The 21,171-nt window shown below is 36.8% G+C and overlaps 2 protein-coding genes across 2 annotated transcripts; one reads left to right on the top strand and one right to left on the bottom strand.

Moving 5' to 3' along the window:
- Window positions 1-696: 696 nt before the first annotated feature.
- Window positions 697-6,916, bottom strand: LOC146452697 (flotillin-2a-like). Its single transcript, XM_085097355.1, has 10 exons — window positions 6,758-6,916; window positions 6,342-6,423; window positions 5,326-5,570; window positions 4,502-4,704; window positions 4,221-4,373; window positions 3,919-4,100; window positions 3,175-3,220; window positions 2,914-3,051; window positions 2,674-2,823; window positions 697-2,252 (listed from the first exon to the last, which is right to left on the bottom strand). The coding sequence occupies exons 1-10, from the start codon at window positions 6,804-6,806 to the stop codon at window positions 2,223-2,225; spliced, it is 1,278 nt and encodes a 425-aa protein (XP_084953481.1). The 5' UTR covers window positions 6,807-6,916; the 3' UTR covers window positions 697-2,222.
- A 1,802-nt stretch (window positions 6,917-8,718) lies between these two features.
- Window positions 8,719-19,243, top strand: LOC146452696 (serine/threonine-protein phosphatase 4 catalytic subunit). Its single transcript, XM_085097354.1, has 13 exons — window positions 8,719-9,132; window positions 9,278-9,349; window positions 12,101-12,152; window positions 12,646-12,696; window positions 12,932-13,033; window positions 13,226-13,288; window positions 13,768-13,878; window positions 14,475-14,525; window positions 14,653-14,728; window positions 15,472-15,539; window positions 15,917-16,038; window positions 16,342-16,420; window positions 16,633-19,243. Exons 1-13 carry the CDS (start codon window positions 9,107-9,109, stop codon window positions 16,687-16,689), a joined length of 930 nt encoding a protein of 309 aa, XP_084953480.1. The 5' UTR covers window positions 8,719-9,106; the 3' UTR covers window positions 16,690-19,243.
- Window positions 19,244-21,171: the final 1,928 nt, after the last annotated feature.

Genomic DNA, 21,171 nt, shown 5'->3' with positions numbered 1-21,171 from the left:
GAGTATTTCTTACAATGTTATCCCTAGCAAATTGAAGCAAATGACTCCTTAGATGTGTCTCTATTACCTGGAGCATTATAATAAGCTGCAGGTTACAACTACACTCAAAACTGGCAAACTGCGGTTGGCTAATAAGTACAAAATAAAACTTAAAAGAAAAACTAATACGTTCTTAAACCTGTGAAATGAAATTTTGCCAATTTGAATGATTAGGCATTAGCTTGCAATGTGTATGTTGGGAGAAAAAAAATTCAAACTGGTTTTAATTACTAAATTCAAAACCAAATTTAAACCACATGTACCTCATTTTAAATGAGAATGTCTACAACTAGTGAAAATGGTAACTGCAAAATCCTAGAACTGGGCATATGAAAATTGTCACTGAATGATACTACAAACATACCCTGCTAGCAGAGGTTTCTTTCTAGCAAGTCTTTTAGCATGTTCAAAGTCATTCGTGTCTCCAATATTTTTCCACGGCTTGTTTACTTCTCGGGGGAAGTAAACAAGCCGACTACGCGAAATACTAGAGACGCAAATGACTTCGTACCTGGTAAAAGATGTGCCAGAAAGAATCCTCTGCTAGCAGGGTACTACACACAAGCACAGATGATTTGGAGTCAAGTTATCCAATTTTGCTTCAAGGGCATCAGAGTTTGTATAAAATTCTGCCTCATTGGACCCAAGGGAACTGTGTTGTGACATAGATCCCCATCATGGAGATGTTCAATTGTGTAGTGACTTTTAATGACTGTGTACACGAAGTCTAGACTGTTCACGAGCCCCAATATTCCATGTAAGCACTGAGTTCTGGAAAGCTAAATCTTGGAAGAGCACAGGACAAGACTGTGTAGGGGCTAGTGGGGAAGAGTGCACACTCATTCCTGAACTGTAACTGCTGATCAAGCCTTGGGCTGGGTGAGGGTCAAGAGAAACCACAACTGAGGTATCCACCCCACCCCCCCCCCCCCTTCCTTCAGCAGTTTTGTACTCTCCAGATTTCACTCAAGGTATCATTCAAGATGGTGGCCAAACTCGATTACTTGGGGCGCTGTTCACAGCTTACACAAACACAATGACCAAATTGTATGTAAATGGTTATGCAATGGAGGAAGTTCCCTCCTGACTCCTAACATTAAAGAAACGTTGTTTATAACTACTTAGTACTTGAGGGACAAGGTGTGAACTAAAGTATTGCTTGCTTCTCTGACATTCCACTACAAGATACGAGTATCTTACTACAAGTTACATTTAATAAAGCCATACTTTGGTGTAGGAAAGGACATTGTTTGTGGTGAAATACATTACAAAACACATTCAATTTCCACTTTCTTTAAGCAGTGCGCACTGAATGCTTATTTGGAATTACATCTATACTGTAATTCTAAAAAACTGCAATCATAATGATTGCAAATTAAGAGAATGATATGAATATCCAGTTATTGCTTCTAAAGCCTATCAAAACAGCGACAAATGCTGATACAAAATTCAAATCTGATATAATAAAGTCCGGAACAAGAACACTGACTTTTGTCTGCGATCACAATGACAATTTTACTCTGCATGTAAGTGTTGTTGTCTTGGTAACAGGTTGATGTAACATTCTGCTCATTATTAATTTTGTAGAATCATAAAGTCTTGAAAGTGCTTCACCGTGCTTGTAAATAGCACAAGCCATTAAGTTCAAAATGTAGCTTCTAATGACTTCAGTACATTACGCTGTCTGTTCATATAACATGCTCTATTTCCCCTGAGCTAATCCAACAATTAGTTTTAACTTCTTGTTTGACTAGCTTCAAAAATCAGAGTTGAGAGTTGCTGCGTTATTAGGAGCAATAACGATTTAGCTAAAGCCAGTTCTTTTTCCCTGCCCCCAAACCTATGACAACTTGCTGGTTCTGGGTACATAAATTTCTCAGTTTACAACATCACGTTTTTTGAAAAGAGAATGAACAGTTAAACGAACATTACTATTATTTTATCAGCAAGATTTTGTAAGCTATCTTTGCAAATTATAATGATGACAAGGCAGACTCGTCTAAATTTTAGCAACCTGATATAGCACAGCAATTTCACGCCAAAGGCTGGCTTCTCAGAAATTGCCATTGAAAGGTCATAAAAAAAACACCTCATACAATCAGCCGAGAATACTTTACACGTACATGAACTTGATTAAGCTACATTCTAAAATAAGTGGGCAGAACGTTAATTAAGGAAATTGTTCATTTTGCACCAGGTATTTTGCCAATAACCTGCAAAACAAAAAGTAATACAATGTTACTCCAACTCATTTCAGAATGAAAATGTAATGACTTGTATCATTGAGTTTATCATTAGCAAAATTAATGGTTGTTCAAAAAACTTAAAATCCCTTAGCAGTATTAAAATCTAATGGCTTGATCCAAAATGCTTAAGGATTCTCATGCATCACTGATCAGCTTGCAACACGATGTAAATGGTTTGCTATGCAGCACTAGCCTGCGAATACAGCTGCCTCCGGGGCCAGAAGCGATGAGAGGTGGTCGTATTCACAGGCTAAGTAGGCACTGTCCTTAAGAAATCAGAGTTCGTCAGACCACCCTGAAATACGCAGTACACATGAGCAGTAGGAGGCACTGCCCTTGATAATAAATTTATGGTTATTTACAAACTGGCTTACACCAGAACACTTACCCCACTCAAATCAACTCCAGTAAGGGCCTGCACAGCAGGAGGAAGCTGGCTGACAAGTTTGGAAACTTCGCCAGTGACATTTGAGGATTGATCACCAACAATTACAATTTGATCTGTCTTGGCAAGAGGAGCGGCAACTTCTGCTGCTACCTGCAGATGAATAAAAAAGAAATCCCTTGTGACATCACTAAAAAAATTGCAGATTAAAATTACTTTGTGCTCTTCACAGACAAGTCATACCTTTGGCAATGCTTCCAGGACTAAAGCAGTCATGGCAGCATCTCCATACATCTTGTAAGCTGCAGCCTTCTGCCTCATGCGTTCAGCTTCAGCTTTGCCAATAGCTTCAATAGCAGTAGCTTCAGAGGAACCTGTCATCTGTTTAAAGGAATTTAAAAAATAATGACAAATATTATAAGTATTAAGCTATTTTTAAACAGGAACAAAAATTCAAACCAGTTATTTATCTTACTTTGGATTATGCTAAACAGACTTTCTCACCTTGATCTTCTCTGCATCTGCCTGAGCCTTGTAGACAGTCTGTGTTCTAAATAAAACAGTGAAAACAGGAATTTTAAACAATGCAAGTATGTTATCATTACTTACTTAGCACGATCTTGAGTAGTTCAGATACAGAACCGCTAAAGAGTAAGTTATCAGTTGCATCTAGTTTTGCACGTGACATGATTCGCCTAGCTCAGTTGCGTTAGTATTTTCATGTATTATTGTTGACCTTACCGTAGTTTCGCATGAGAATTTTACACCACAATATTCACAGTTTTTATTTCTTCATGAGCCACACGATTCTCATAGTATGTGTTGCGAATAATGGTCTCACGTGAGGATGGCAACTTACTTTTGAGCAGTACTGTATCTTCCTAGAATTGTGTATGTTAACAATGGTTCTTTCATCTGCTCAACTTGCAAAGATTACAAGTGGAAGAAAGAGAGGCCTAGAAACTGACTAACCTCATTTTCATGAATGTTTACTGAAACTAACAAGGGTATCCCATTTCTCCTTTTGACCTGAATTTAGACATTATTTCAGAATTGTTTTCAAATATAGCATGCATTTCAGAGCTTTTGTTGCGAGACAAAGAGAAAATGGTTAAAAAATCATGACACTTGTGAACACTGGTAGGTCTGTGGCTTAAACTTCTCAGTAATTCATTACCAAATGAGTTGTAATTTTTAATCCTTGTATTGTCAATTATGCCGTGCTCAAACAGTGATAAACAAACAAACCTTCTGCCTTGTGCAATAGTCTCCACCTTGTAGCTCTCTGCTTCAGCGGGTCTTCTAACTGTGGCTACCAACTCCTTGTCCTTCCTGGTGACTTCTTTCTCTTCGACTTCAATTTGCTTCTTTCTCTCCACAACTTCAATTTGGATTTCCTCCGCCCTGATCTTTTGCTTCTCTTTTGCAGCCTTAAAACACACAAATTATTGAATTACAGTTTTAAAAATTATAATCAGTGGTATAGACGAAAAAGTGCAAAGATGAATATGGTGCAAACAAAAGGAGAGGTGATATTACTGTAAATTCACCTGTAACTCATACGAAAGTTCAGATTCAGCTTTCCTGGCGTTAACTTCCTGGTCAAAGGAAGCCTTTTGCATCTGGTACTCTCTTGATGAATCTGCAATGTTAGTCTGCGCTTGGTAGGCAACATCCATTTTCTCCTTCTCGCACTCAGCTTCCTGGTTAACAGACACAAAAATTAAAGTTTTCCAGAGATTTCTATTACTTATAACATACTTAATGTAACTTTAACTGTGGAATAGTATTGCAGGCTTGGTTATCAAATAAACACTTGTTCGTTGCTCACCCTTATCCCAGCGTCTCTGTTGGATTCTGCTACTCCAATGTCTGCATCTCTCTTAACTTTGGCTGTCTGAGTTTTGCCAAGGGAGTCCAGGTAACTGACCTGGTCTTCAATGTCCTTAATAGTGAAGCTGAGGATTTCAATTCCCATCCTTCCCACATCAGGTGAAGCCACTTCACGAACCAGGGCAGCAAATGCTTCACGATCTTTCAAAAGAAAGTTAGCATGAAATCGAATCAAAATAGATAGATAACAAAAGCAGTCTATGTATCTCCAATCTTAAAGGAGGTAGGTCACGGTATTTTGGGTGATCGTGTGCATTTTTGTTAATTACAAGCTCTAAAGTAGGTGAAAATGGCCATGCCCTTGGGTTTTATTACAAGCCAGGACCCACATACTGGCACCTATTTTCTCTGAACATGATGTCTGCCTCCGGAGAGATTTAAAGCCAGCCAAAGCAATGCAAATTAATGAGTGTTGCCCGTCTATTCACCAGTAAAAACTCTCTTACCCCAAATATTATAATAATTATTAAAACACTGGATTTCAAATTCACTCATCGATGGAACCTTTCACACTTTCATAAAAATTGACATAAACATGAAAAACATTGACAGGATGCTGTTTTTCAAGTTTACCTACACACAATCGCTTTTATTCTTGTCTATGTTGCCCATCCACACTTCTTTTTAGCTTCCTTGTTTTTCTTTTATGTTTTTCTATGGTTATAAGTGGTTATTTTGATATTTCAATCAATTCTTTGACATGTTTTAATGTGTCAAAATTCCCCAAAATTGCATGTCCTACCCTGCCCTTTCAATACACACCTTTGTAAATCTCTTCCACAGACAAAGTACCCAGGATAGCTCTCAAATGTCCTTCAAGAGTCTGAAGAATGATGCTCTCGATTTGCCTGGTTGTTCTTCCGAGAAACTGCTCACAAGCAGTCTTAAGGAGTTCAGGTTCTGTCATTACTTTCACTTGCGCAACACCTGTTACTGTCACTGCTACACCCTGGGCAGTTTCTACCATTTCACATTTTGGGTTTAAAGTCATTACTTCCAATGTAAGCCTGTCAAAACAAAATTATTCCAATTAACACTGAATACTAATCACTAACTGATGATTGAAATAACCTTTATATGTCAAGTGGACATTGTAAATTCTCCCCACGACGAGTCATCATGTAACATGCAAGGCTTTTGATGGCTTTTTGCGGTTGCTAGAAAAAGTTGCACATAACTTTTGAATAAATGATTAAAGGAAATTATAGTTAATATGTTGAAAATTCTGCTTTCATCAAACACTATATTTTTGTATAGTAAAACAGATTTACACGAAGATAAAAGTTATTTTGATACTAGAACTTTTAATAATCCAACAGTTTTTGACACTGAATTATTAAATTGCTTTCATTAAGTTCATGCAATCTATTCACAGTGTCAATTGTCTTTAGCTGTACAAAGTGAAATTTTTTACAAACAGCAAACGGACAGAAAATCAAAAGTCGTCGAAGTATATCAAGAGCAAAATATCAACTACGTACACGTTTTGCATAATAACACAAAGGCCAGTATGCAAGCTTACAATATGATCGCAAGTATATTTACAATTTGTATAATTTCATCAGTTTATATATTGAAATATTGTGATCAAATTTCAAACCTATTGCTTGGTTTTCAAGAATTTGCAGGCAAAACAGGGTCATGCGTAAGTCATCAACGCTGAATCACTTGTCACCTGCATGTTTATATGATCAAGATACGACAACCACCACGACTGCAGATTTGCGAGCTTTCTAACATTCCTCGCGAAAAGTAAAAGTTAAGTCCTTTCTACTCACGATTGCACGTCTGTAACAAACGCCCAGGCCCATACCCATCCTCCTATAACGGTCTTCTTCGCATCGCTACCGCAACAGCCACCTAAAAATACGACATTATATGCTTATAACGTAGAGATTAGAATGCGGAACATACTAACATCGATCGAAATCCGCTTGTGCATGGAAAATGAACGCACCTATTTCGTACGGAAATTCAATTCCCAGGGACTTCAACCCGAGCCTGAGAAGCGTTAAATATCACCAACTTTACCCATTAAGCTTTAAAACATGATGCAATTCTTTGCGTTAAAGAAGTTGTTAAGAAAGACATATGGATTCCTTCCATTGCTTTGTGATCAAATGTTTGGGAATTACAACTCAAAGTCACGCATTGTTCTTCATGACAGTAGAAATCATACAAGACATTGACGTACCTGAACGAACTAAGGCTTCATTCGGTCCAACTGTGTGGCAATTTCCCATGACTGAGCTGAACTTTGCCGAATTTTTATTCGCAAATGTTAGCAAAACACAACCTGTTATGGAGGAGTAGGCAAACGCCCCTGTGGTCGCCCCAGTTCTCCACAAACAACGAAAGCAGCTGTCTTCTTGGTCACGTGACTCACGCCGTGATCGGATCGAAACTGATGCAAGGTTCAAAGTAAGGTTTTCCCCTCTCCTCAAAAACCAACACTTCTAAATTCCAATTCGATCTGGAAAGTGTCCCAATTAGTGCTCTGCGTTAAATACATTGACACTTAAATAAAGTGATTTATTTATTCATTTATTTATTTATTTATTTGTTATTTAGTCTTCAGTGCTTGAGAGTATAAAACAAGACTCTTTGTGAAAAACGATGTTTTCCAATTAGTAAGTGACTTTCTTTAGTTTTTTCTTCAAAAATGCTTCAAGTTGGGAAGAGCTTAGTATACCTTAGGAAGGGTATTCCGCAGAGTAGAGCGCATGTACTCTAATTAATAGAGTATCTGCCAATGGAACGTCAGGTAATAGAGTTGTTAACGTTGAAGTTTAAAGATCTTCTTAAGCTGTGGTGTACAGTGTTTCTGATAAACCGTGTCTCAAATCAGTGTTGGAGCTAGGTTCTGGTAGATTGAGTACATTAACGCAGCCAGTTTTCGTTACTAGCTAGTTAGTAAGGGTTGCCAGTACCCAGAATTTCCGCGCTGCCCAGGTTGTCTGGCAAGTTATATATATTTCTAGCCGCCCTTAGGTGAATCTTTTCAAAGTCCTGCAGTAAAGTAGAGGAGCATGTGCTTCAGACTGCCATGCAGTGAGTGGCACCGAATGCTTCTAACTGATATAGCCTCAAGGACTTTCTTTCAAAAGCTTTTATAAATATAATCGACTTGGGGTTGCCAAGACAATTCGGAATCTATAACAACACCCAAGCAGCAGATATGGGGTCAACTCATAGTCTGGCCATAGTTTTGATCACCACGTACTTAGCGTATACAACTGCTTCCCACATACAGTTCACCCTGATGAAGGTGTTATTCCCCGGGAACGTCTGAATAATAAACAAACATTACAAATCCACCACAGATAATCTTGACATAGTGCGCCCACCTTGGCAAAATCGAAGCTCCGCCCTGAGGTCCAAACTCTTCCCCTTTTATGTGCTATTTTTGACAGTAAAGGTACCTCTTTTATTTACCTTCCCCTTTCATATTCCTAAAGTAAAAAAATACATCTCCTTTAGCTTGGTCTGTTCGGAATATTCTGAAAGGTCCTTTTGAAACGGACAGTTTTCCCTACCCTTTTCAAAACTTCAGCTCATGAAATTCCCACCCTTTTATATACCTCCAACCTGAAAAAGTTCCCCTTTCAGAAAGAGCCTCCCTGTACAGTCCATTATAGGGACAACCCTCTTGGGGGTTAGCCTGTGTGTATCCCCCTTTTTAACTTCCTCATGAAATCATTCCTTCAGTCATAAACTCTTTAGTTGGTATTTTAAGTTTTTTAATCAGTTTTGCACCTTTAAAATTTGTCGCCGGACACACATTTTCTTAGTCTGCATCCTTGCCTCTGTTTATGTTCCTCTCTTGGCGTTCTCACCGCCTAGGAATGATTTACTATCACTGCAAACAATGTTTTTCACTGGTGAGTCAATGTAACACATAGCGGGTAATGTGACAGCGGGTGATGTGTACTTCACATTCATTTCAAAATTCATCCCCTTTGGACAACCAGCAAAAACAAATGAAAACGGATAATTATTTTAATTGTTTACGTGTGGACAGCGGAAACTAATAAGACAAAAAAAAAACTTTGTAGAAGTAAATACGTTTTTTCAAATGAAAAAGTAAATCACATTTTTGTAGGTGGATTTTTCGCGCCAAATAAAGCGTCATCCAGATGGCGCGTTTCGTAATACCCACGTGACTTATTGATTGCGCGGTAGGTTATGACATGGCGCCCATGAGGGCTGATTCATAGCAAATCCATGTATATTTGACAGCTTTTTGGCGTTCCAGATTGCTGAACTCATTGATTTCAGACGTAGGAACTACGTTGTACTTCTCATTGAGTAAGACGGCTTGTTTAGATTGACGAAAGCATTTGAAAATCGTCCAGTTGCCCGTTCTTCGATCGAGTCGCCGGCATCTTAATTCAAGCTTAATCTTCAGCTTCTTTCGTGAAATTTATAAGCTTAAAGCTTATATTGCTAGGAACAGAAATATTAATAAAATATAGGGAATTTGCTCTAAAATCGTAAGTCAAGCAGGTGAACTGATCTTAATCTACAACAGCATTGGATCAATATGGCAGACTGCAGCGATTTGGACCGGTAAGTAACACGTTGTTTACATTTTGTTGCATCATTATCGTCATCCTTCGGCCATAATTAACGTCGCTCTTCGCTCAACCACCTTTTGGTTTGCGAATTGTTGAATGCTCTTTGACATTGTTTGTAATGAAACTCTTTCCTTCAGGCAAATTGAAAAGCTGAGACGCTGTGAGCTTATTACTGAGAAGGAAGTGAAACAATTGTGTGCGAAAGCAAGGTGTGTAGTGGTTTATCAATTTCCATTTTAGGATACTCTTTTTACGATTGTCCTGTAATCGTGAACTGTGAATTAAGATAAACATCATTGTTATCTCATTTATTACTTACACTTAATTAAAATTGAAGATATTTATTTAAAGTTTATTGTACAGCTGTCAAATTAAAACTGACATAAAAGACAAAGATTCAACTTTGGGGGTGTTTACATGATACCGGCAAGACTTTCATTCTTTCTTGTGCTTCTGTATTTGTTTACATGAAACCAGCACAAAATCTCATCCCCGAGTGACTCATACCGGTGCTAGTTCACCCCAGTCACTGTGCCGGAGCAAGAAATTCATTCTGGTACGAAAACCCATATTTCTGATGTCATGTAAACAAGGTACAACTGTTCATTCAGGCATGAATTATGAGTGGTCTTCGACATCCAATCTAAGATGGTGTTACAGTCACGTCGGCTGCCATGACATGTAAATATGGTATGAAATCACAATGTCATACTGGTATGGAAGTTGCACTGGAGCAAGTTTTCACATGCAAACACCCCCTTGCAGAACGACCTCCAGTTGTCACACCACTGTGTGATGAGTTAGCCATCTACAGTTGTCACAGCACACTTTGTGTTGGATAAGACCAAATTCCAGTAACCAAGATATTTAAGAATTGGTTCATGCTTAGCGTGCGTATATTGAGTTATGGATGCACGCGGGAAGTTTGGAGAGCACGAGAGAAGCGTAAGAGTTGCTCGAGGCGTAGCCGAGAGCAACTCTAGCTTCTTGAGTGCTCTCCAAACTTTCCAAGTGCATCCATAACTCGATATACCCACAGCTAAAAGCATGAACCAATTCTTTTATAACATAGTGAAAATAAAGTAAATGATTCCTGGAAAACAGGTTTTGTTCCAGATTAATTACAAAATTCTCTGTACAAAAAAAAAGGCGAAAATGGTTTCTCATATCGGTTTAATCTTAACGTTTCATTAAGTTTCAAGCTGTCGTAAATATACATTTTTATGGTGTTGTCTCTCTATAAAAGTTTTTTTTAATAACACAGTGCACGCATGCTTCCCCCATCTGACTTGCACACGTCATCGAATGGACGCACGGCTGTGCGTATGTTGAGAAATGTACCATGATGACGCCAATAGGAATTAGATTAGGATGTACGTGCGCTATGTTATAAAACTTCCCAAAGTAGTGCATCAGTCAATTCCAGTAGCGTCCAACATACCCGGTCATTAGTGGACAGTTTTCTACTTTACCCATCCCAGTGGTTGGGCATTAGTCTACGCTGGGGCATTTGATGGTCTCATAATTTTTACCTGAGCACTGTTCAATCATTTTAATAATACATTCATCAACAAATAAAACTAAAATTAATTCATGATTGACTAACCCTAAGAAGGATGTAAGTGAGATGATAGATCCACAGAATGAACAGTTGCTTGAACAATAATGAGAAATGAGACTTACTGGCATCTGAGACTTAAGTTGGCCTATCATTAGTATGAAGGTACGCCGAGAAACAACAAAATCAACTTCTTGGGTATTTAAACAGCTCAGTTCTCCCCATCATGGGGTGTTTGCCAGTTTATTTTCAAAAAATGCTAATGCCCGTGTGTCAGCCCAGAGTGGGATGGGTATTGCTGGAAATGAATCATTCGTATAAGAATCAGTGTGGCAAAGTGGTTGGGCTGGTTAGGGCACTGGACTCGCAAAATTCATGTCCAGCACCCCATTCAGATTCAAGTCCCGTTCTGACCACTAGCTGGAGTTGTCTCATAATCCCAACTGCAACTTCTTGGTCCTACCTGTAGTATAACCAGCTCTTTGTGTCGTACTAGTTGGGAGTTTTTCACCTATTTTAACCATGTCACTTTCAATTTTGATAATTTGTTTGTAACATTTAATAATTTTTTATTTTTTTTCACCGTATCCTGTAATCACATACTGAGGGTAAATAAAGGGCATTTACAACCTGTTGAAAGTAGCACCCCCCCCCCCCCCAAAAAAAAAGAAAAGAAATAGCAAAATGTGATAGAAGTCAGTCCGCAACAAATGAAGAATAATCTTCAAAATGTACCGGCATCAACTGCAAGCTCAAAACAAGCAGTTTAAGGATGGTGCCTACTAATACCGACGTATTTTTGCGCAGCTTATGACTATGCAGAAGAAGCAGATCTTAGCAAGGTCTATGGAAATCCAAAAAGAAAATTGGGGGTAACCGCACATTTTTTAGAGATAATTTAGCAACAATTATTCTGAAAAGCAGTAAAAAAAAAAAAGCAATGTATGGCGTTTTTTTCCAAATTGAAGCTTTATTATCTCTGAAAAATGCATGGTTACCCCCCAATTTTTTTTTGAGATACCAAAAGCATTTGGTAAGTTCTGTTTTCCCCGTATAGTTTTAACCCGCGCAAAAATATTCCTGTATTAGTAGGCACCACCCATAGGAAACCCAATTATCTCGCAATGCGCAGAACGTATGCACAGTAACAATAGTAGGCACTTAGGTAACAATAGTAGGCATTGTTAGAGAAACCTCCAAATGGAATGATTCATACCATTTGATTGAAAAACCGGAATTTCCAGGTTTTCCATGTAAAAAAGTGATTACCCATTGTCTGTTATGTGTACAAATCCTTTTAATAAGGCCAGAAACATGACATTCCACAGACATTGTAAAACATGGTTTGTTGCATATGTGAGACTTTAATATGTGATTCTCTTAAATACACTTTTTCTCACAGGGAAATCCTTGTAGAAGAGTCAAATGTTCAAAAAGTTGATTCACCAGTTACTGTAAGTGTTTTCTTGTTAAAGTGTATATTTTGCATTTAGCTAATTACAAGCAATCTTGCTACATGTACCGGTAGGTTGATAATAATAAATGGGCATCAGAATCCACTGACTGCTCTGGTCCCTCCCTGGAGAAGGAGGTATCGATCTAGGCTGGGTGGGGAATACTCCTGGGAATTTAAAGTAGGGCTATCCCCAGTCCAATTTAGATCAAATATAATGTTTTGTTTTGGCGAGGTGTAACTCCCTAAACCTTTTCCCCCTTCCCTTTTTTCAGGTCAAAATAGCAACAACCTCAGTCTGTCTTTTTTGTTTTCTGACCAGAGTTGGCAAACATTCCCTCATGCCAGATCAAACATTTGGGTGAAAATCTTACCCAATTACCCTTTCTGCTTAACATGTACAAAAGGACATTTCCTGGGGATCCTAGCGAGGTCTGAGTATTCCCAGCTACATTTTGGTGGCATGTTAAGAGTATTGTACTTTCTTTTGGCAGGTATGCGGTGATATCCATGGACAGTTTTATGATTTAAAAGAACTTTTTAAGGTTTGTCATATGATTATTGTTTATAGTAGATTTTTTAGCCAAACAATACAAAAAGGGAAAGGAAAGTAAATAATCAAAAATTGGCAAGGTCACTCTATAGAAGATTAGAGGTATATACAATGTGGTAACCCCAATATTTAATAAAAAAAAGTAAGTAACTTACTTATCTTTAGTTCAAACTTGTGTTGGTAATACTATTAAAAGGTTGTAATATTCATGTTTTGTCTTTCTACAGGTTGGAGGTGATGTGCCAGACACTAACTACCTTTTTATGGGAGACTTTGTGGACAGAGGCTTTTACAGCGTAGAAACATTCCTGTTACTTTTAGCTTTAAAGGTTAGTAACGTTTTGCATGTTTCTTCTCTCTTACAATTCAGTATATTTACTGCTCAAGCTTTCTACATGTATAGAATGTCTTTTAACAGACAAGGGGACATAATCCTGTTTGCCTACTACTGCTGCACACTGCTACAAAACATTTTGAGAGAGATGTGTATAGACTAATAACAATATTTCTCTCAATTAAAGGTGCGATATCCTGACAGAATTACATTAATTAGGGGAAACCACGAGAGTAGACAGATAACACAGGTATGTCATGGAGGAGTTATTTACTGAATAATAACAAGTTTTGGGCATTGACTGAACTCTCCCAAGATCTAAAAAAGTTAACCATCTTTTAGGAAATACTTGTCAACCAAATAGTTTTTGAAACGACGGTCATTTTCCGCAGAAGCAGATAAATTCAAATTACTATTAAAACTAACCAAAGATAAATTAGTCTGATTTGTTCAGGGTTATCAGTAACTTTTGAAGTAGGTGATAAATACAAACACCATCCAATGTATAAAAACAAAATTTAAAAAAAATAGAACAGAAAAAAGATTTCCTTGAAGTAGTTGGGGAAATGGAAAAAATAAACAGGGATTTTTTTTTCTAATGTTGTGTAAATGCTTTTGATTTTTTGTCAAAGTATATACCTCTTCAGACACCTGTGACATTGCTTTGTTGTTTTCACTTTATGTGTGCTTGATGTGTTGTGTTTAAGATAAGTGTTTCTTTTGTTGCAGGTTTATGGATTTTATGATGAGTGTCTTAAGAAATATGGCTCCATAACAGTATGGAGATACTGTACAGAGATATTTGATTACCTTAGTTTGTCAGCCATTATTGATGATAGGGTAAGTCAGAGGAACAAATGTTCTACTTTGTGATAATCATACAGCTGTACCTATCATATCAATCAACCTCAGGCAACAAGCAATCTTGACCTACACCTCCATGTGTCAATGTTAATCTGTGATGGTAGGGGGACGGGGTGGGTGTCTGGGGGGAAGTTGCGTAGACATAGGGTATTCAATCCCATCCCAGTTATGTTTCTATCAGATTTACAGTCAGTAGTGACAGTATGTGTATTTGAAAGGGAATGAAATTAGGAGATTTGACCTGATTTGGCTGATGTTCTGATGTATAAACTTCACTTGACTATTCAATTGTACCTTCAATTTGCATGGTAGAGTTTAAAAAAAGCAAATCCAAGGTAATCACGCCTATTAGTAAAGTACAAAGGATCCCAATAACGCAATAAAACAATCCATACTCAAAGCAAATACCACCCAACCAGTGTCTGACACAGTTAAACATGTGCCAGCAATTCTGGTTAGTTGACAAAATGGTGCAAGTGTTAAAATATCATTTATTTAGTAATAAACTAGTCACAGATTGAAAGTGGAATAAAGTTCAATTTATTTTTGCATGTTGTGTTTTTACTTGGTAGATTTTTTGTGTTCATGGTGGCCTTTCTCCATCAATAAGTACATTAGATCAGGTGAGCATCAATGTATATTCTGTAAGAAAATTATATGCTTCCTTCAGTTGTTTTGTTATAGCTGTCAATCTTCACGTTTGGTTGGGTGATACCATGGGGTTCACTTGCAGTTTTTGTTCTTTCCTAGATCAGAGCAATTGATCGAAAACAAGAAGTGCCCCATGATGGACCCATGTGCGACTTGCTGTGGTCAGATCCAGAAGGTAACTACACTCTTACAGGGTTTCCACAAATGGGCAGAAATGATCAAATTTTGTTGAAAGCACTCATCAATTGTATTTTTAATGCATGTACTATATTAGTCTTTGTATTAGGTTTTTTTTTTTTTTTTAGTATTTACTAGCCATTTATGTCTGTTATTATATTATTATATTATCTCATTCCTTTTTCAGATTTATTCATATTGTAATGTGCATTTGATCAAATTATTTGTTAATCTGCGCAATAGAAGTATTAAATTAATAATTATCCATTTTATGATATGGGCCAGGCAATTACCCTGCCCTTAACTCTGTTCTAATAATAATAATAATAATAATAATAATAATGATGATGATGATGATGATGATGATGATGATGATGATGATGATGATGATGATAATAATAGTAATAATAATAATAATAATAATAACAATAATAATAATAATACCAGTTAGTACCAGTTTAAAGTAATTGAGTTATGTATTTATCTTTTGTACTTGTCTAAGGTACTTCTGTCAATTACTTGTGGTAGGGGTGTTCTAAGACATCATCAAAGTCCTTTATGGTAACAAAAATTTGGCGTTCATCACAAGTCAATCACGCTGTTTGTCTAAAGAAGTACTCTCTTATCTGTGGTATCATAGTTGGTGTATTCCCATTTTAAAAGCCATTAACTACGGAAATTAACTAATGCAATGCCATAATTTACGATTGATCGCTTCTTGGCCCATCTGTTTTTCTTTAGACACGCAAGGCTGGGGAGTGAGCCCCAGAGGAGCCGGCTATTTATTTGGCAGTGATGTGGTAACTCAGGTAAGTGTATATGTTACCATTATTGTTACCTGCCTCATCTGTTTTTCTACTCTGTTGTTGTGTGTCTAATCAAATTACTCAAATTTATTGAGATATACACTCCCTTCAAATCCATCTGAACCGTTGGAGAAGGGAGCGGCAGTTTTCCGTAATCAGATCCACTTGATAAATGGCTTATCCACATAGGTTTGCATGTGGTTGTTTAGCCCAGGGAATCACTGGAATCCCAGCTTTCAACCAGCAGTTAACCTGCATCAAGCCAACCCTTCCTGATGTGGGAAATCCCACGACGATCAGAATTTGTGAAGGTGTTAAGAGTAAGAATGTCAAACAAAGACATACATACCATGATGGTGTTGCTATCTTTTATTATTTAGTTTAATGCTGCAAACGACATTGACCTGATTTGCCGAGCTCATCAGTTGGTCATGGAAGGATACAAGTGGCATTTTAACGAGACGGTTCTCACTGTGTGGTCAGCACCTAACTATTGCTACAGGTACATAGATACAGTAATTACTGTGACTTGCAACCCTCAACAATAGAGTACGTTCACAACAGTCATGTTGGAGGAGCGAAACAATAGAATGATTTTCTTTTGGGACATGGCTGCCATGAAAACACTCTAGATATGTTTTGCTCCCCTTTCTGTTTTGAGGCTGTTGGTAACTGGAGGCTTGAAAAACTAGCTTCCTTATTGATGTCATCTCCAGTCAAAGTTGGAAGTTTTTACACCGCATTTTGTAAAATATCTGTAATGTTTACCACAACCATGCTGATTTTTTGTTTCACTGAATTGCAGATGTGGGAATGTTGCAGCTATATTAGAACTGGATGAGCATTTGAAAAGAGAATTCACAATATTTGAAGCAGCTCCACAGGTTAGATTTTTAGGGGTTTCTTCTTTTTACGAGCAATTTGAACTTTTCAATGACATCATTCTGTGATATCTTTTGAAAATATTGTCCCCAGTTATCCCAACAATTGACTTAAAAATCCACATAACTGTTTTCACACATTTTTTAGAATTCACCTTTATTTTTCTTAAATTAATAATTTTTGTTGTTGTTATCTATATGCACTTGTTTTACAGGAGGTGAGAGGAATGCCAACCATTGCCAAAAAGCCACAGCCAGATTATTTCCTCTGAAGACACATTTGTCTTCTGACCTCGCCTGCTCCACTCTTTGAGATTGCGTGGGAAGAGCCGACTATCAACTTCATCTTTTTGTGAAATCTGTCGGCAAATTGAAGAAACCATCTGTACAGTCAGATAATTACAAAGACAAATTTTCACTTCCATTCATGTCATCCATTTTGTGTGCAAGAAGACATAGGGAGAATAATGATTGTTTGAAGTAACTTTCAACTCCAGCTCAGCTTTATGACACAAACTGCTTTGGCCATTCTGGATACAGCGATTTACCACTCTGATGGCATGCTATAGACCTTAATCACTGTAATTTGAAATTTTAATGTAGGCCACCTTATGAAAAACTATTGACAGTCTGGAAAGAGCAGCTAAAATTTAGTAAAAATGCCAAGTTCAAGAGTCTTGTCTTAAAATAGGGAAGGTCTGTATAAATTCCGTAAAATTCAGGAATTTTTGCAGACGTTTGTATGAATAATATTATGAAGATGGGCAAAACTTGCCTGTTTCCGTACAAATGCCTAAAGTATAAAATTTTCAGTTTTACATCTTCACTATTTTAAGACAAAACTCTGAAACTTGGCTTTTTTTGCGAATTTGAAGGTGCTCTTTTAAGAAGTGTATTACTGGAACTGCATCAACATTTTAAATTACTGTGATAACCTGGTTCCTTGAACACACACATTAATACTGCCAGTAATAATAATAATTACCAAATTATTTGGTTCATGCAACATATGCACTAACGTGGAGTCCTCCACTTCAATCTCGAACACATATAAGGCTTTTTTCTGAAATCATACATGATTTTTATGTTGGGTATCATTCCATATAGTAAATCCGGCCAGCCACTAATTTTGCCAGCATGAATTTTTTTTAACCACATAGCCTTGCACTGATTTCAAACAAAATTCTTGTCCATAAACTTTGTACTTTGCAGTAACATCAAACACAAGGAAAATAATTTCATCCGATTTCCAAACCCTGATAAGTGGGTTGTAAAAGCGAGGCACAGCCAAGGAATTATTTTAAACCAATTTCGATGTGTTTAGAAATTGGATGAAACAGTCACTCCAGTGTTTGATATAGCTTCTCAAACCAGTAATAAGTCTTGGAGAAAATCAAAGCAAAGTATTCACCAAATTTTGTGATAAAATAAAGACTACATTTTCAAACCTCCTTCACAGTAATGATTTCCTGTGCTAAAGTTCCCTTCATAAATTTATTATTAATGAGGTTGAAAACGACACATCAAGTTTCAAGCTTCTACAAACTGGAAGTGGTGCTTTGTTTTTGCATTTGAAGGGGACCCTGGAAAAAAGCCCTAGGTGACTTCTGATGAATTGCTAGATTCTCCTTCCAAATTGCCTTGTATTTGTGAAAATAAAGGAGAATTTCACCATGCATCAAGTGCCATCTTATGGCCTTGCTCCACGCATCCCCTCATTTCTCACTGTGAAGGATTTTCAAAGAAATACTAACAGACCCTTTGTTATGCACTGATTTTTCTCCACTTTTGTACACCAAGTCTTTTTCCTTCTCCGTTGTATCCTGAAAGACAGAGATGGCTATCTCTAGCCATTGGCTAACATTGTATATACTAATATCATGGCAAAGCCTGTTGTACATGTGCACTTCAACTTCTAATCACATTAAAGTGAAAGCATTAATTTATTTGAATGTCAGATAACTGAATTACATTTTCTTCTCCAGCGATAGTTGTGTTCATTATAATGGCAATTAAAATAGTGTTTCTTTGTTGTTTAAGAAGTACATCATTACCAGCTAAGTATGTATTTTATGTGCGTGTGAGAATTGGCTCTTCTTAAGTGTAAGCATGTCCCCAGTAATACCAGTGTATGGCTTGTATGCAGTGACACAACCAATTTGGGCACTTGCTCGGAAGAGCCTGAGAGTTTTTTCAACTACATATTGCATCATTCCTAAAATTTGGAATTCATTTGGCTATTGGCAGCTGGTGTTTTAAACACTGAAAACAAATCTGATAACAGATTATATCAACTTGTTGTAGTGTGTAAAAGTTCATTTACACTCTTGTCTACTTTATTCAAATGTGTGGATAATTAGATCAAAACTCTGAAAATTACAAATTAACTTGAATGTATAATATCACTTACTTTGCAAAATACTGTATAGGTTGAAACTGTAAAAATTTTCCCCATGGTTAAACATCTTCCTCGGATTAAATTGAGAAACATTTGCCTCTCTGACTGTAAAACTCTTACAGCATGTAGCCCGTAGCCCTGGAATGCCAGATTATTAAATTTAAGTTAACTTTAGAACTTAATGTAATATAGTTTGTAATTTGGTCACACAAAATGTATTGTGTGACAGAGCCACTAACAGATCCATGTAATTTGTGGGATTTTTCTAAAAATGTCTGATGTGTTCATTAAAATCTGCATAGGAATTGTTCTTTAAAGAGGCTCATTTGTTTAGTATTTGCTTGTCATGTAAGGAGATACTATTGAAAAATTGTTAACACTAGTTGAGCTTGGAATATCTTTATGAAAACAAGATGGCCATTATGCTTCGTAATTTGATTCCTTTTGCTTCCCTTTACAGATAACAAGGAATCAGTCATGGTTCCCTTCACTAATTTAGTTTGTGGGAAAAGTTATGGGACAATTCTTTGAATTTTGCCCTCAAGATATAAAAAATACATAATAATTATTGTATTTGGGGCAATTTTCACTGGCATAGTTATTGACCAAACCCTTCCCTTATTGGACAAATTTACATGAGCAAACATATTTTGGACATTCATTACAGTAACTGTTCTTATTATTGCTCTGTTAGAGAGGTGATACAAAACTCAAGCTCAAACAAAATTGTGCTTCTGCCAAAATTTTGGGTGAATAATATTGTTCTGCTTATCAGATAGTATTTATGGTGTCAGCATTAACCTTTTGCCAAAATGGCTGCCAGTTTAACATTTCAATAATTATTAGCATACAGGCTGACCTCATGTTTGAGTTAATAATTCAAAAGAATTTTTGCTCTAAAATGAGGTTACTAGTAGCAAGGAAAGTAAGCATTTATATTGATCTTCCTGAGTTTATTTAGACATAAAATTTTGGCATTTGGTTATTTACAGATCTGATTCTATTGCATTGATGTAACGTTACTGTACAAGCCCTTCATAATTTGTGCCTTATAATTATAATTATTATTATTATTATTATTATTATTATTATTATTATTATTATTATTATTATTATTATTATTATTATTATTATTATTATTATTACAAGTACAACACACTTTGATTTGGATGTTAATCCAATTGGAGTCTTATAAAGAAGAGCAATTTACCCACGTAAGTTATTGGCAAGTTTTAGTATTCTTTACTTTGTAGTGCTGTTTATACTGTCTATTTAATCATGCTCCAAAAGTCCAATTTATTATTATTGTTGCTGTTGCGTAAAGAACAAAGCACAGTAGACCTAGTGTTAGATTATCAGTTACACCAGCTGGTGAAGGAACAAGCTTTAAAATAATGTAATGTATCATTTCTATTAAAATATGACAAAAATATTCCAGTTGATCTTTTATTAAAACTTATTTCAGTAATAAGTGGCTTTGTTGGTTATGACATATTTAGTCCACTTGCAGACTTACTAGATTGAGTTGTTCCTGCTACCCCCATTCTCCTCATCTTCTTTATGGATATGGTAGCACCTTTGTTAAATACGACCCCTCTCTCATGAACCTGCTCACAGGATATTCTATATTTTCAGGCTTCTTTCCTCTCAGTGTTAAAATGTCATTTTTAATAATAATAATAATAATAACCTTTATTTACCCTCGGCAATGGTTATAGCACAAGTGCTAGTGGGGCAGAACATTAAACTTCACAAAGAAATCATTTAAATTGAACATAACATGGTTAAGAATCCCAACTGACAGGAGGCAGACCAGCTGGCTATTTACAAGCGTGTCCAAGGAGTTGAACTTGGAGCTACCAAGAAACAACTCCAGCTAGCATTCAGAGTGGGACTTGTTACCCCAATCAATCTTTATTTGTACTCACTCTTGCTCAAAAATAAAATTACAACAAAGAAAATATTAAAAGCAATAATTGGCGTACTGGCTGCCTGGAATAACCATAGGGGCTAGCAGAGCCAGGCAGCCAGTTGCCATCAGTATTAAATAGAAATAAAATACAGGTCAGCAAGAAAGCTGAAGCACAAATACACATGCACATAAAGACCCCTGAGGACCTCTGGATTTCAAGTCCGGTCCCCCCCGGGCGGTACTCCCGAAAAATTTTCGATAGGGGTGTGCCGCGAAGGTTCTTGAACCATGATCCAATTTAAGGGTAAAGGAAGGGAAAATGGATACCCTTTTTAAGGATCGGACCCGAAAAATGACACCCTATTCAAGGGACCCAAACAACGGCTAATGTGCACGGATAAACACAAATCTCTATGAAAATTGTTTTTCTAATACTTCAGCGAA

The sequence above is a fragment of the Pavona decussata genome, unplaced genomic scaffold, assembly GCF_977016875.1.
Source record: "Pavona decussata unplaced genomic scaffold, jaPavDecu1.1 SCAFFOLD_366, whole genome shotgun sequence".
Taxonomy (NCBI): Eukaryota; Metazoa; Cnidaria; class Anthozoa; order Scleractinia; family Agariciidae; genus Pavona; species Pavona decussata.
This window is presented reverse-complemented; position numbering and strand designations above follow the sequence as displayed.

What these genes read in the sequence shown, in the direction of transcription:
- LOC146452697 (XM_085097355.1), bottom strand. Translation starts at nt 6,806, where the DNA reads ATGGGAAATTGCCACACAGTTGGACCGAATGAAGCCTTAGTTCGTTCA. An exon ending in TGAAGCCTTAGTTCGTTCAG is followed by an intron (nt 6,424 to 6,757) that starts GTACGTCAATGT and finishes TCGTATTTTTAG; the next exon opens with GTGGCTGTTGCGGTAGCGAT. An exon ending in CAGATGCAGAGAAGATCAAG is followed by an intron (nt 3,052 to 3,174) that starts GTGAGAAAGTCT and finishes TCCTTTAAACAG; the next exon opens with ATGACAGGTTCCTCTGAAGC.
- LOC146452696 (XM_085097354.1), top strand. Translation starts at nt 9,107, where the DNA reads ATGGCAGACTGCAGCGATTTGGACCG. An exon ending in GCACCTAACTATTGCTACAG is followed by an intron (nt 16,039 to 16,341) that starts GTACATAGATAC and finishes ACTGAATTGCAG; the next exon opens with ATGTGGGAATGTTGCAGCTA. An exon ending in TATTTGAAGCAGCTCCACAG is followed by an intron (nt 16,421 to 16,632) that starts GTTAGATTTTTA and finishes CTTGTTTTACAG; the next exon opens with GAGGTGAGAGGAATGCCAAC.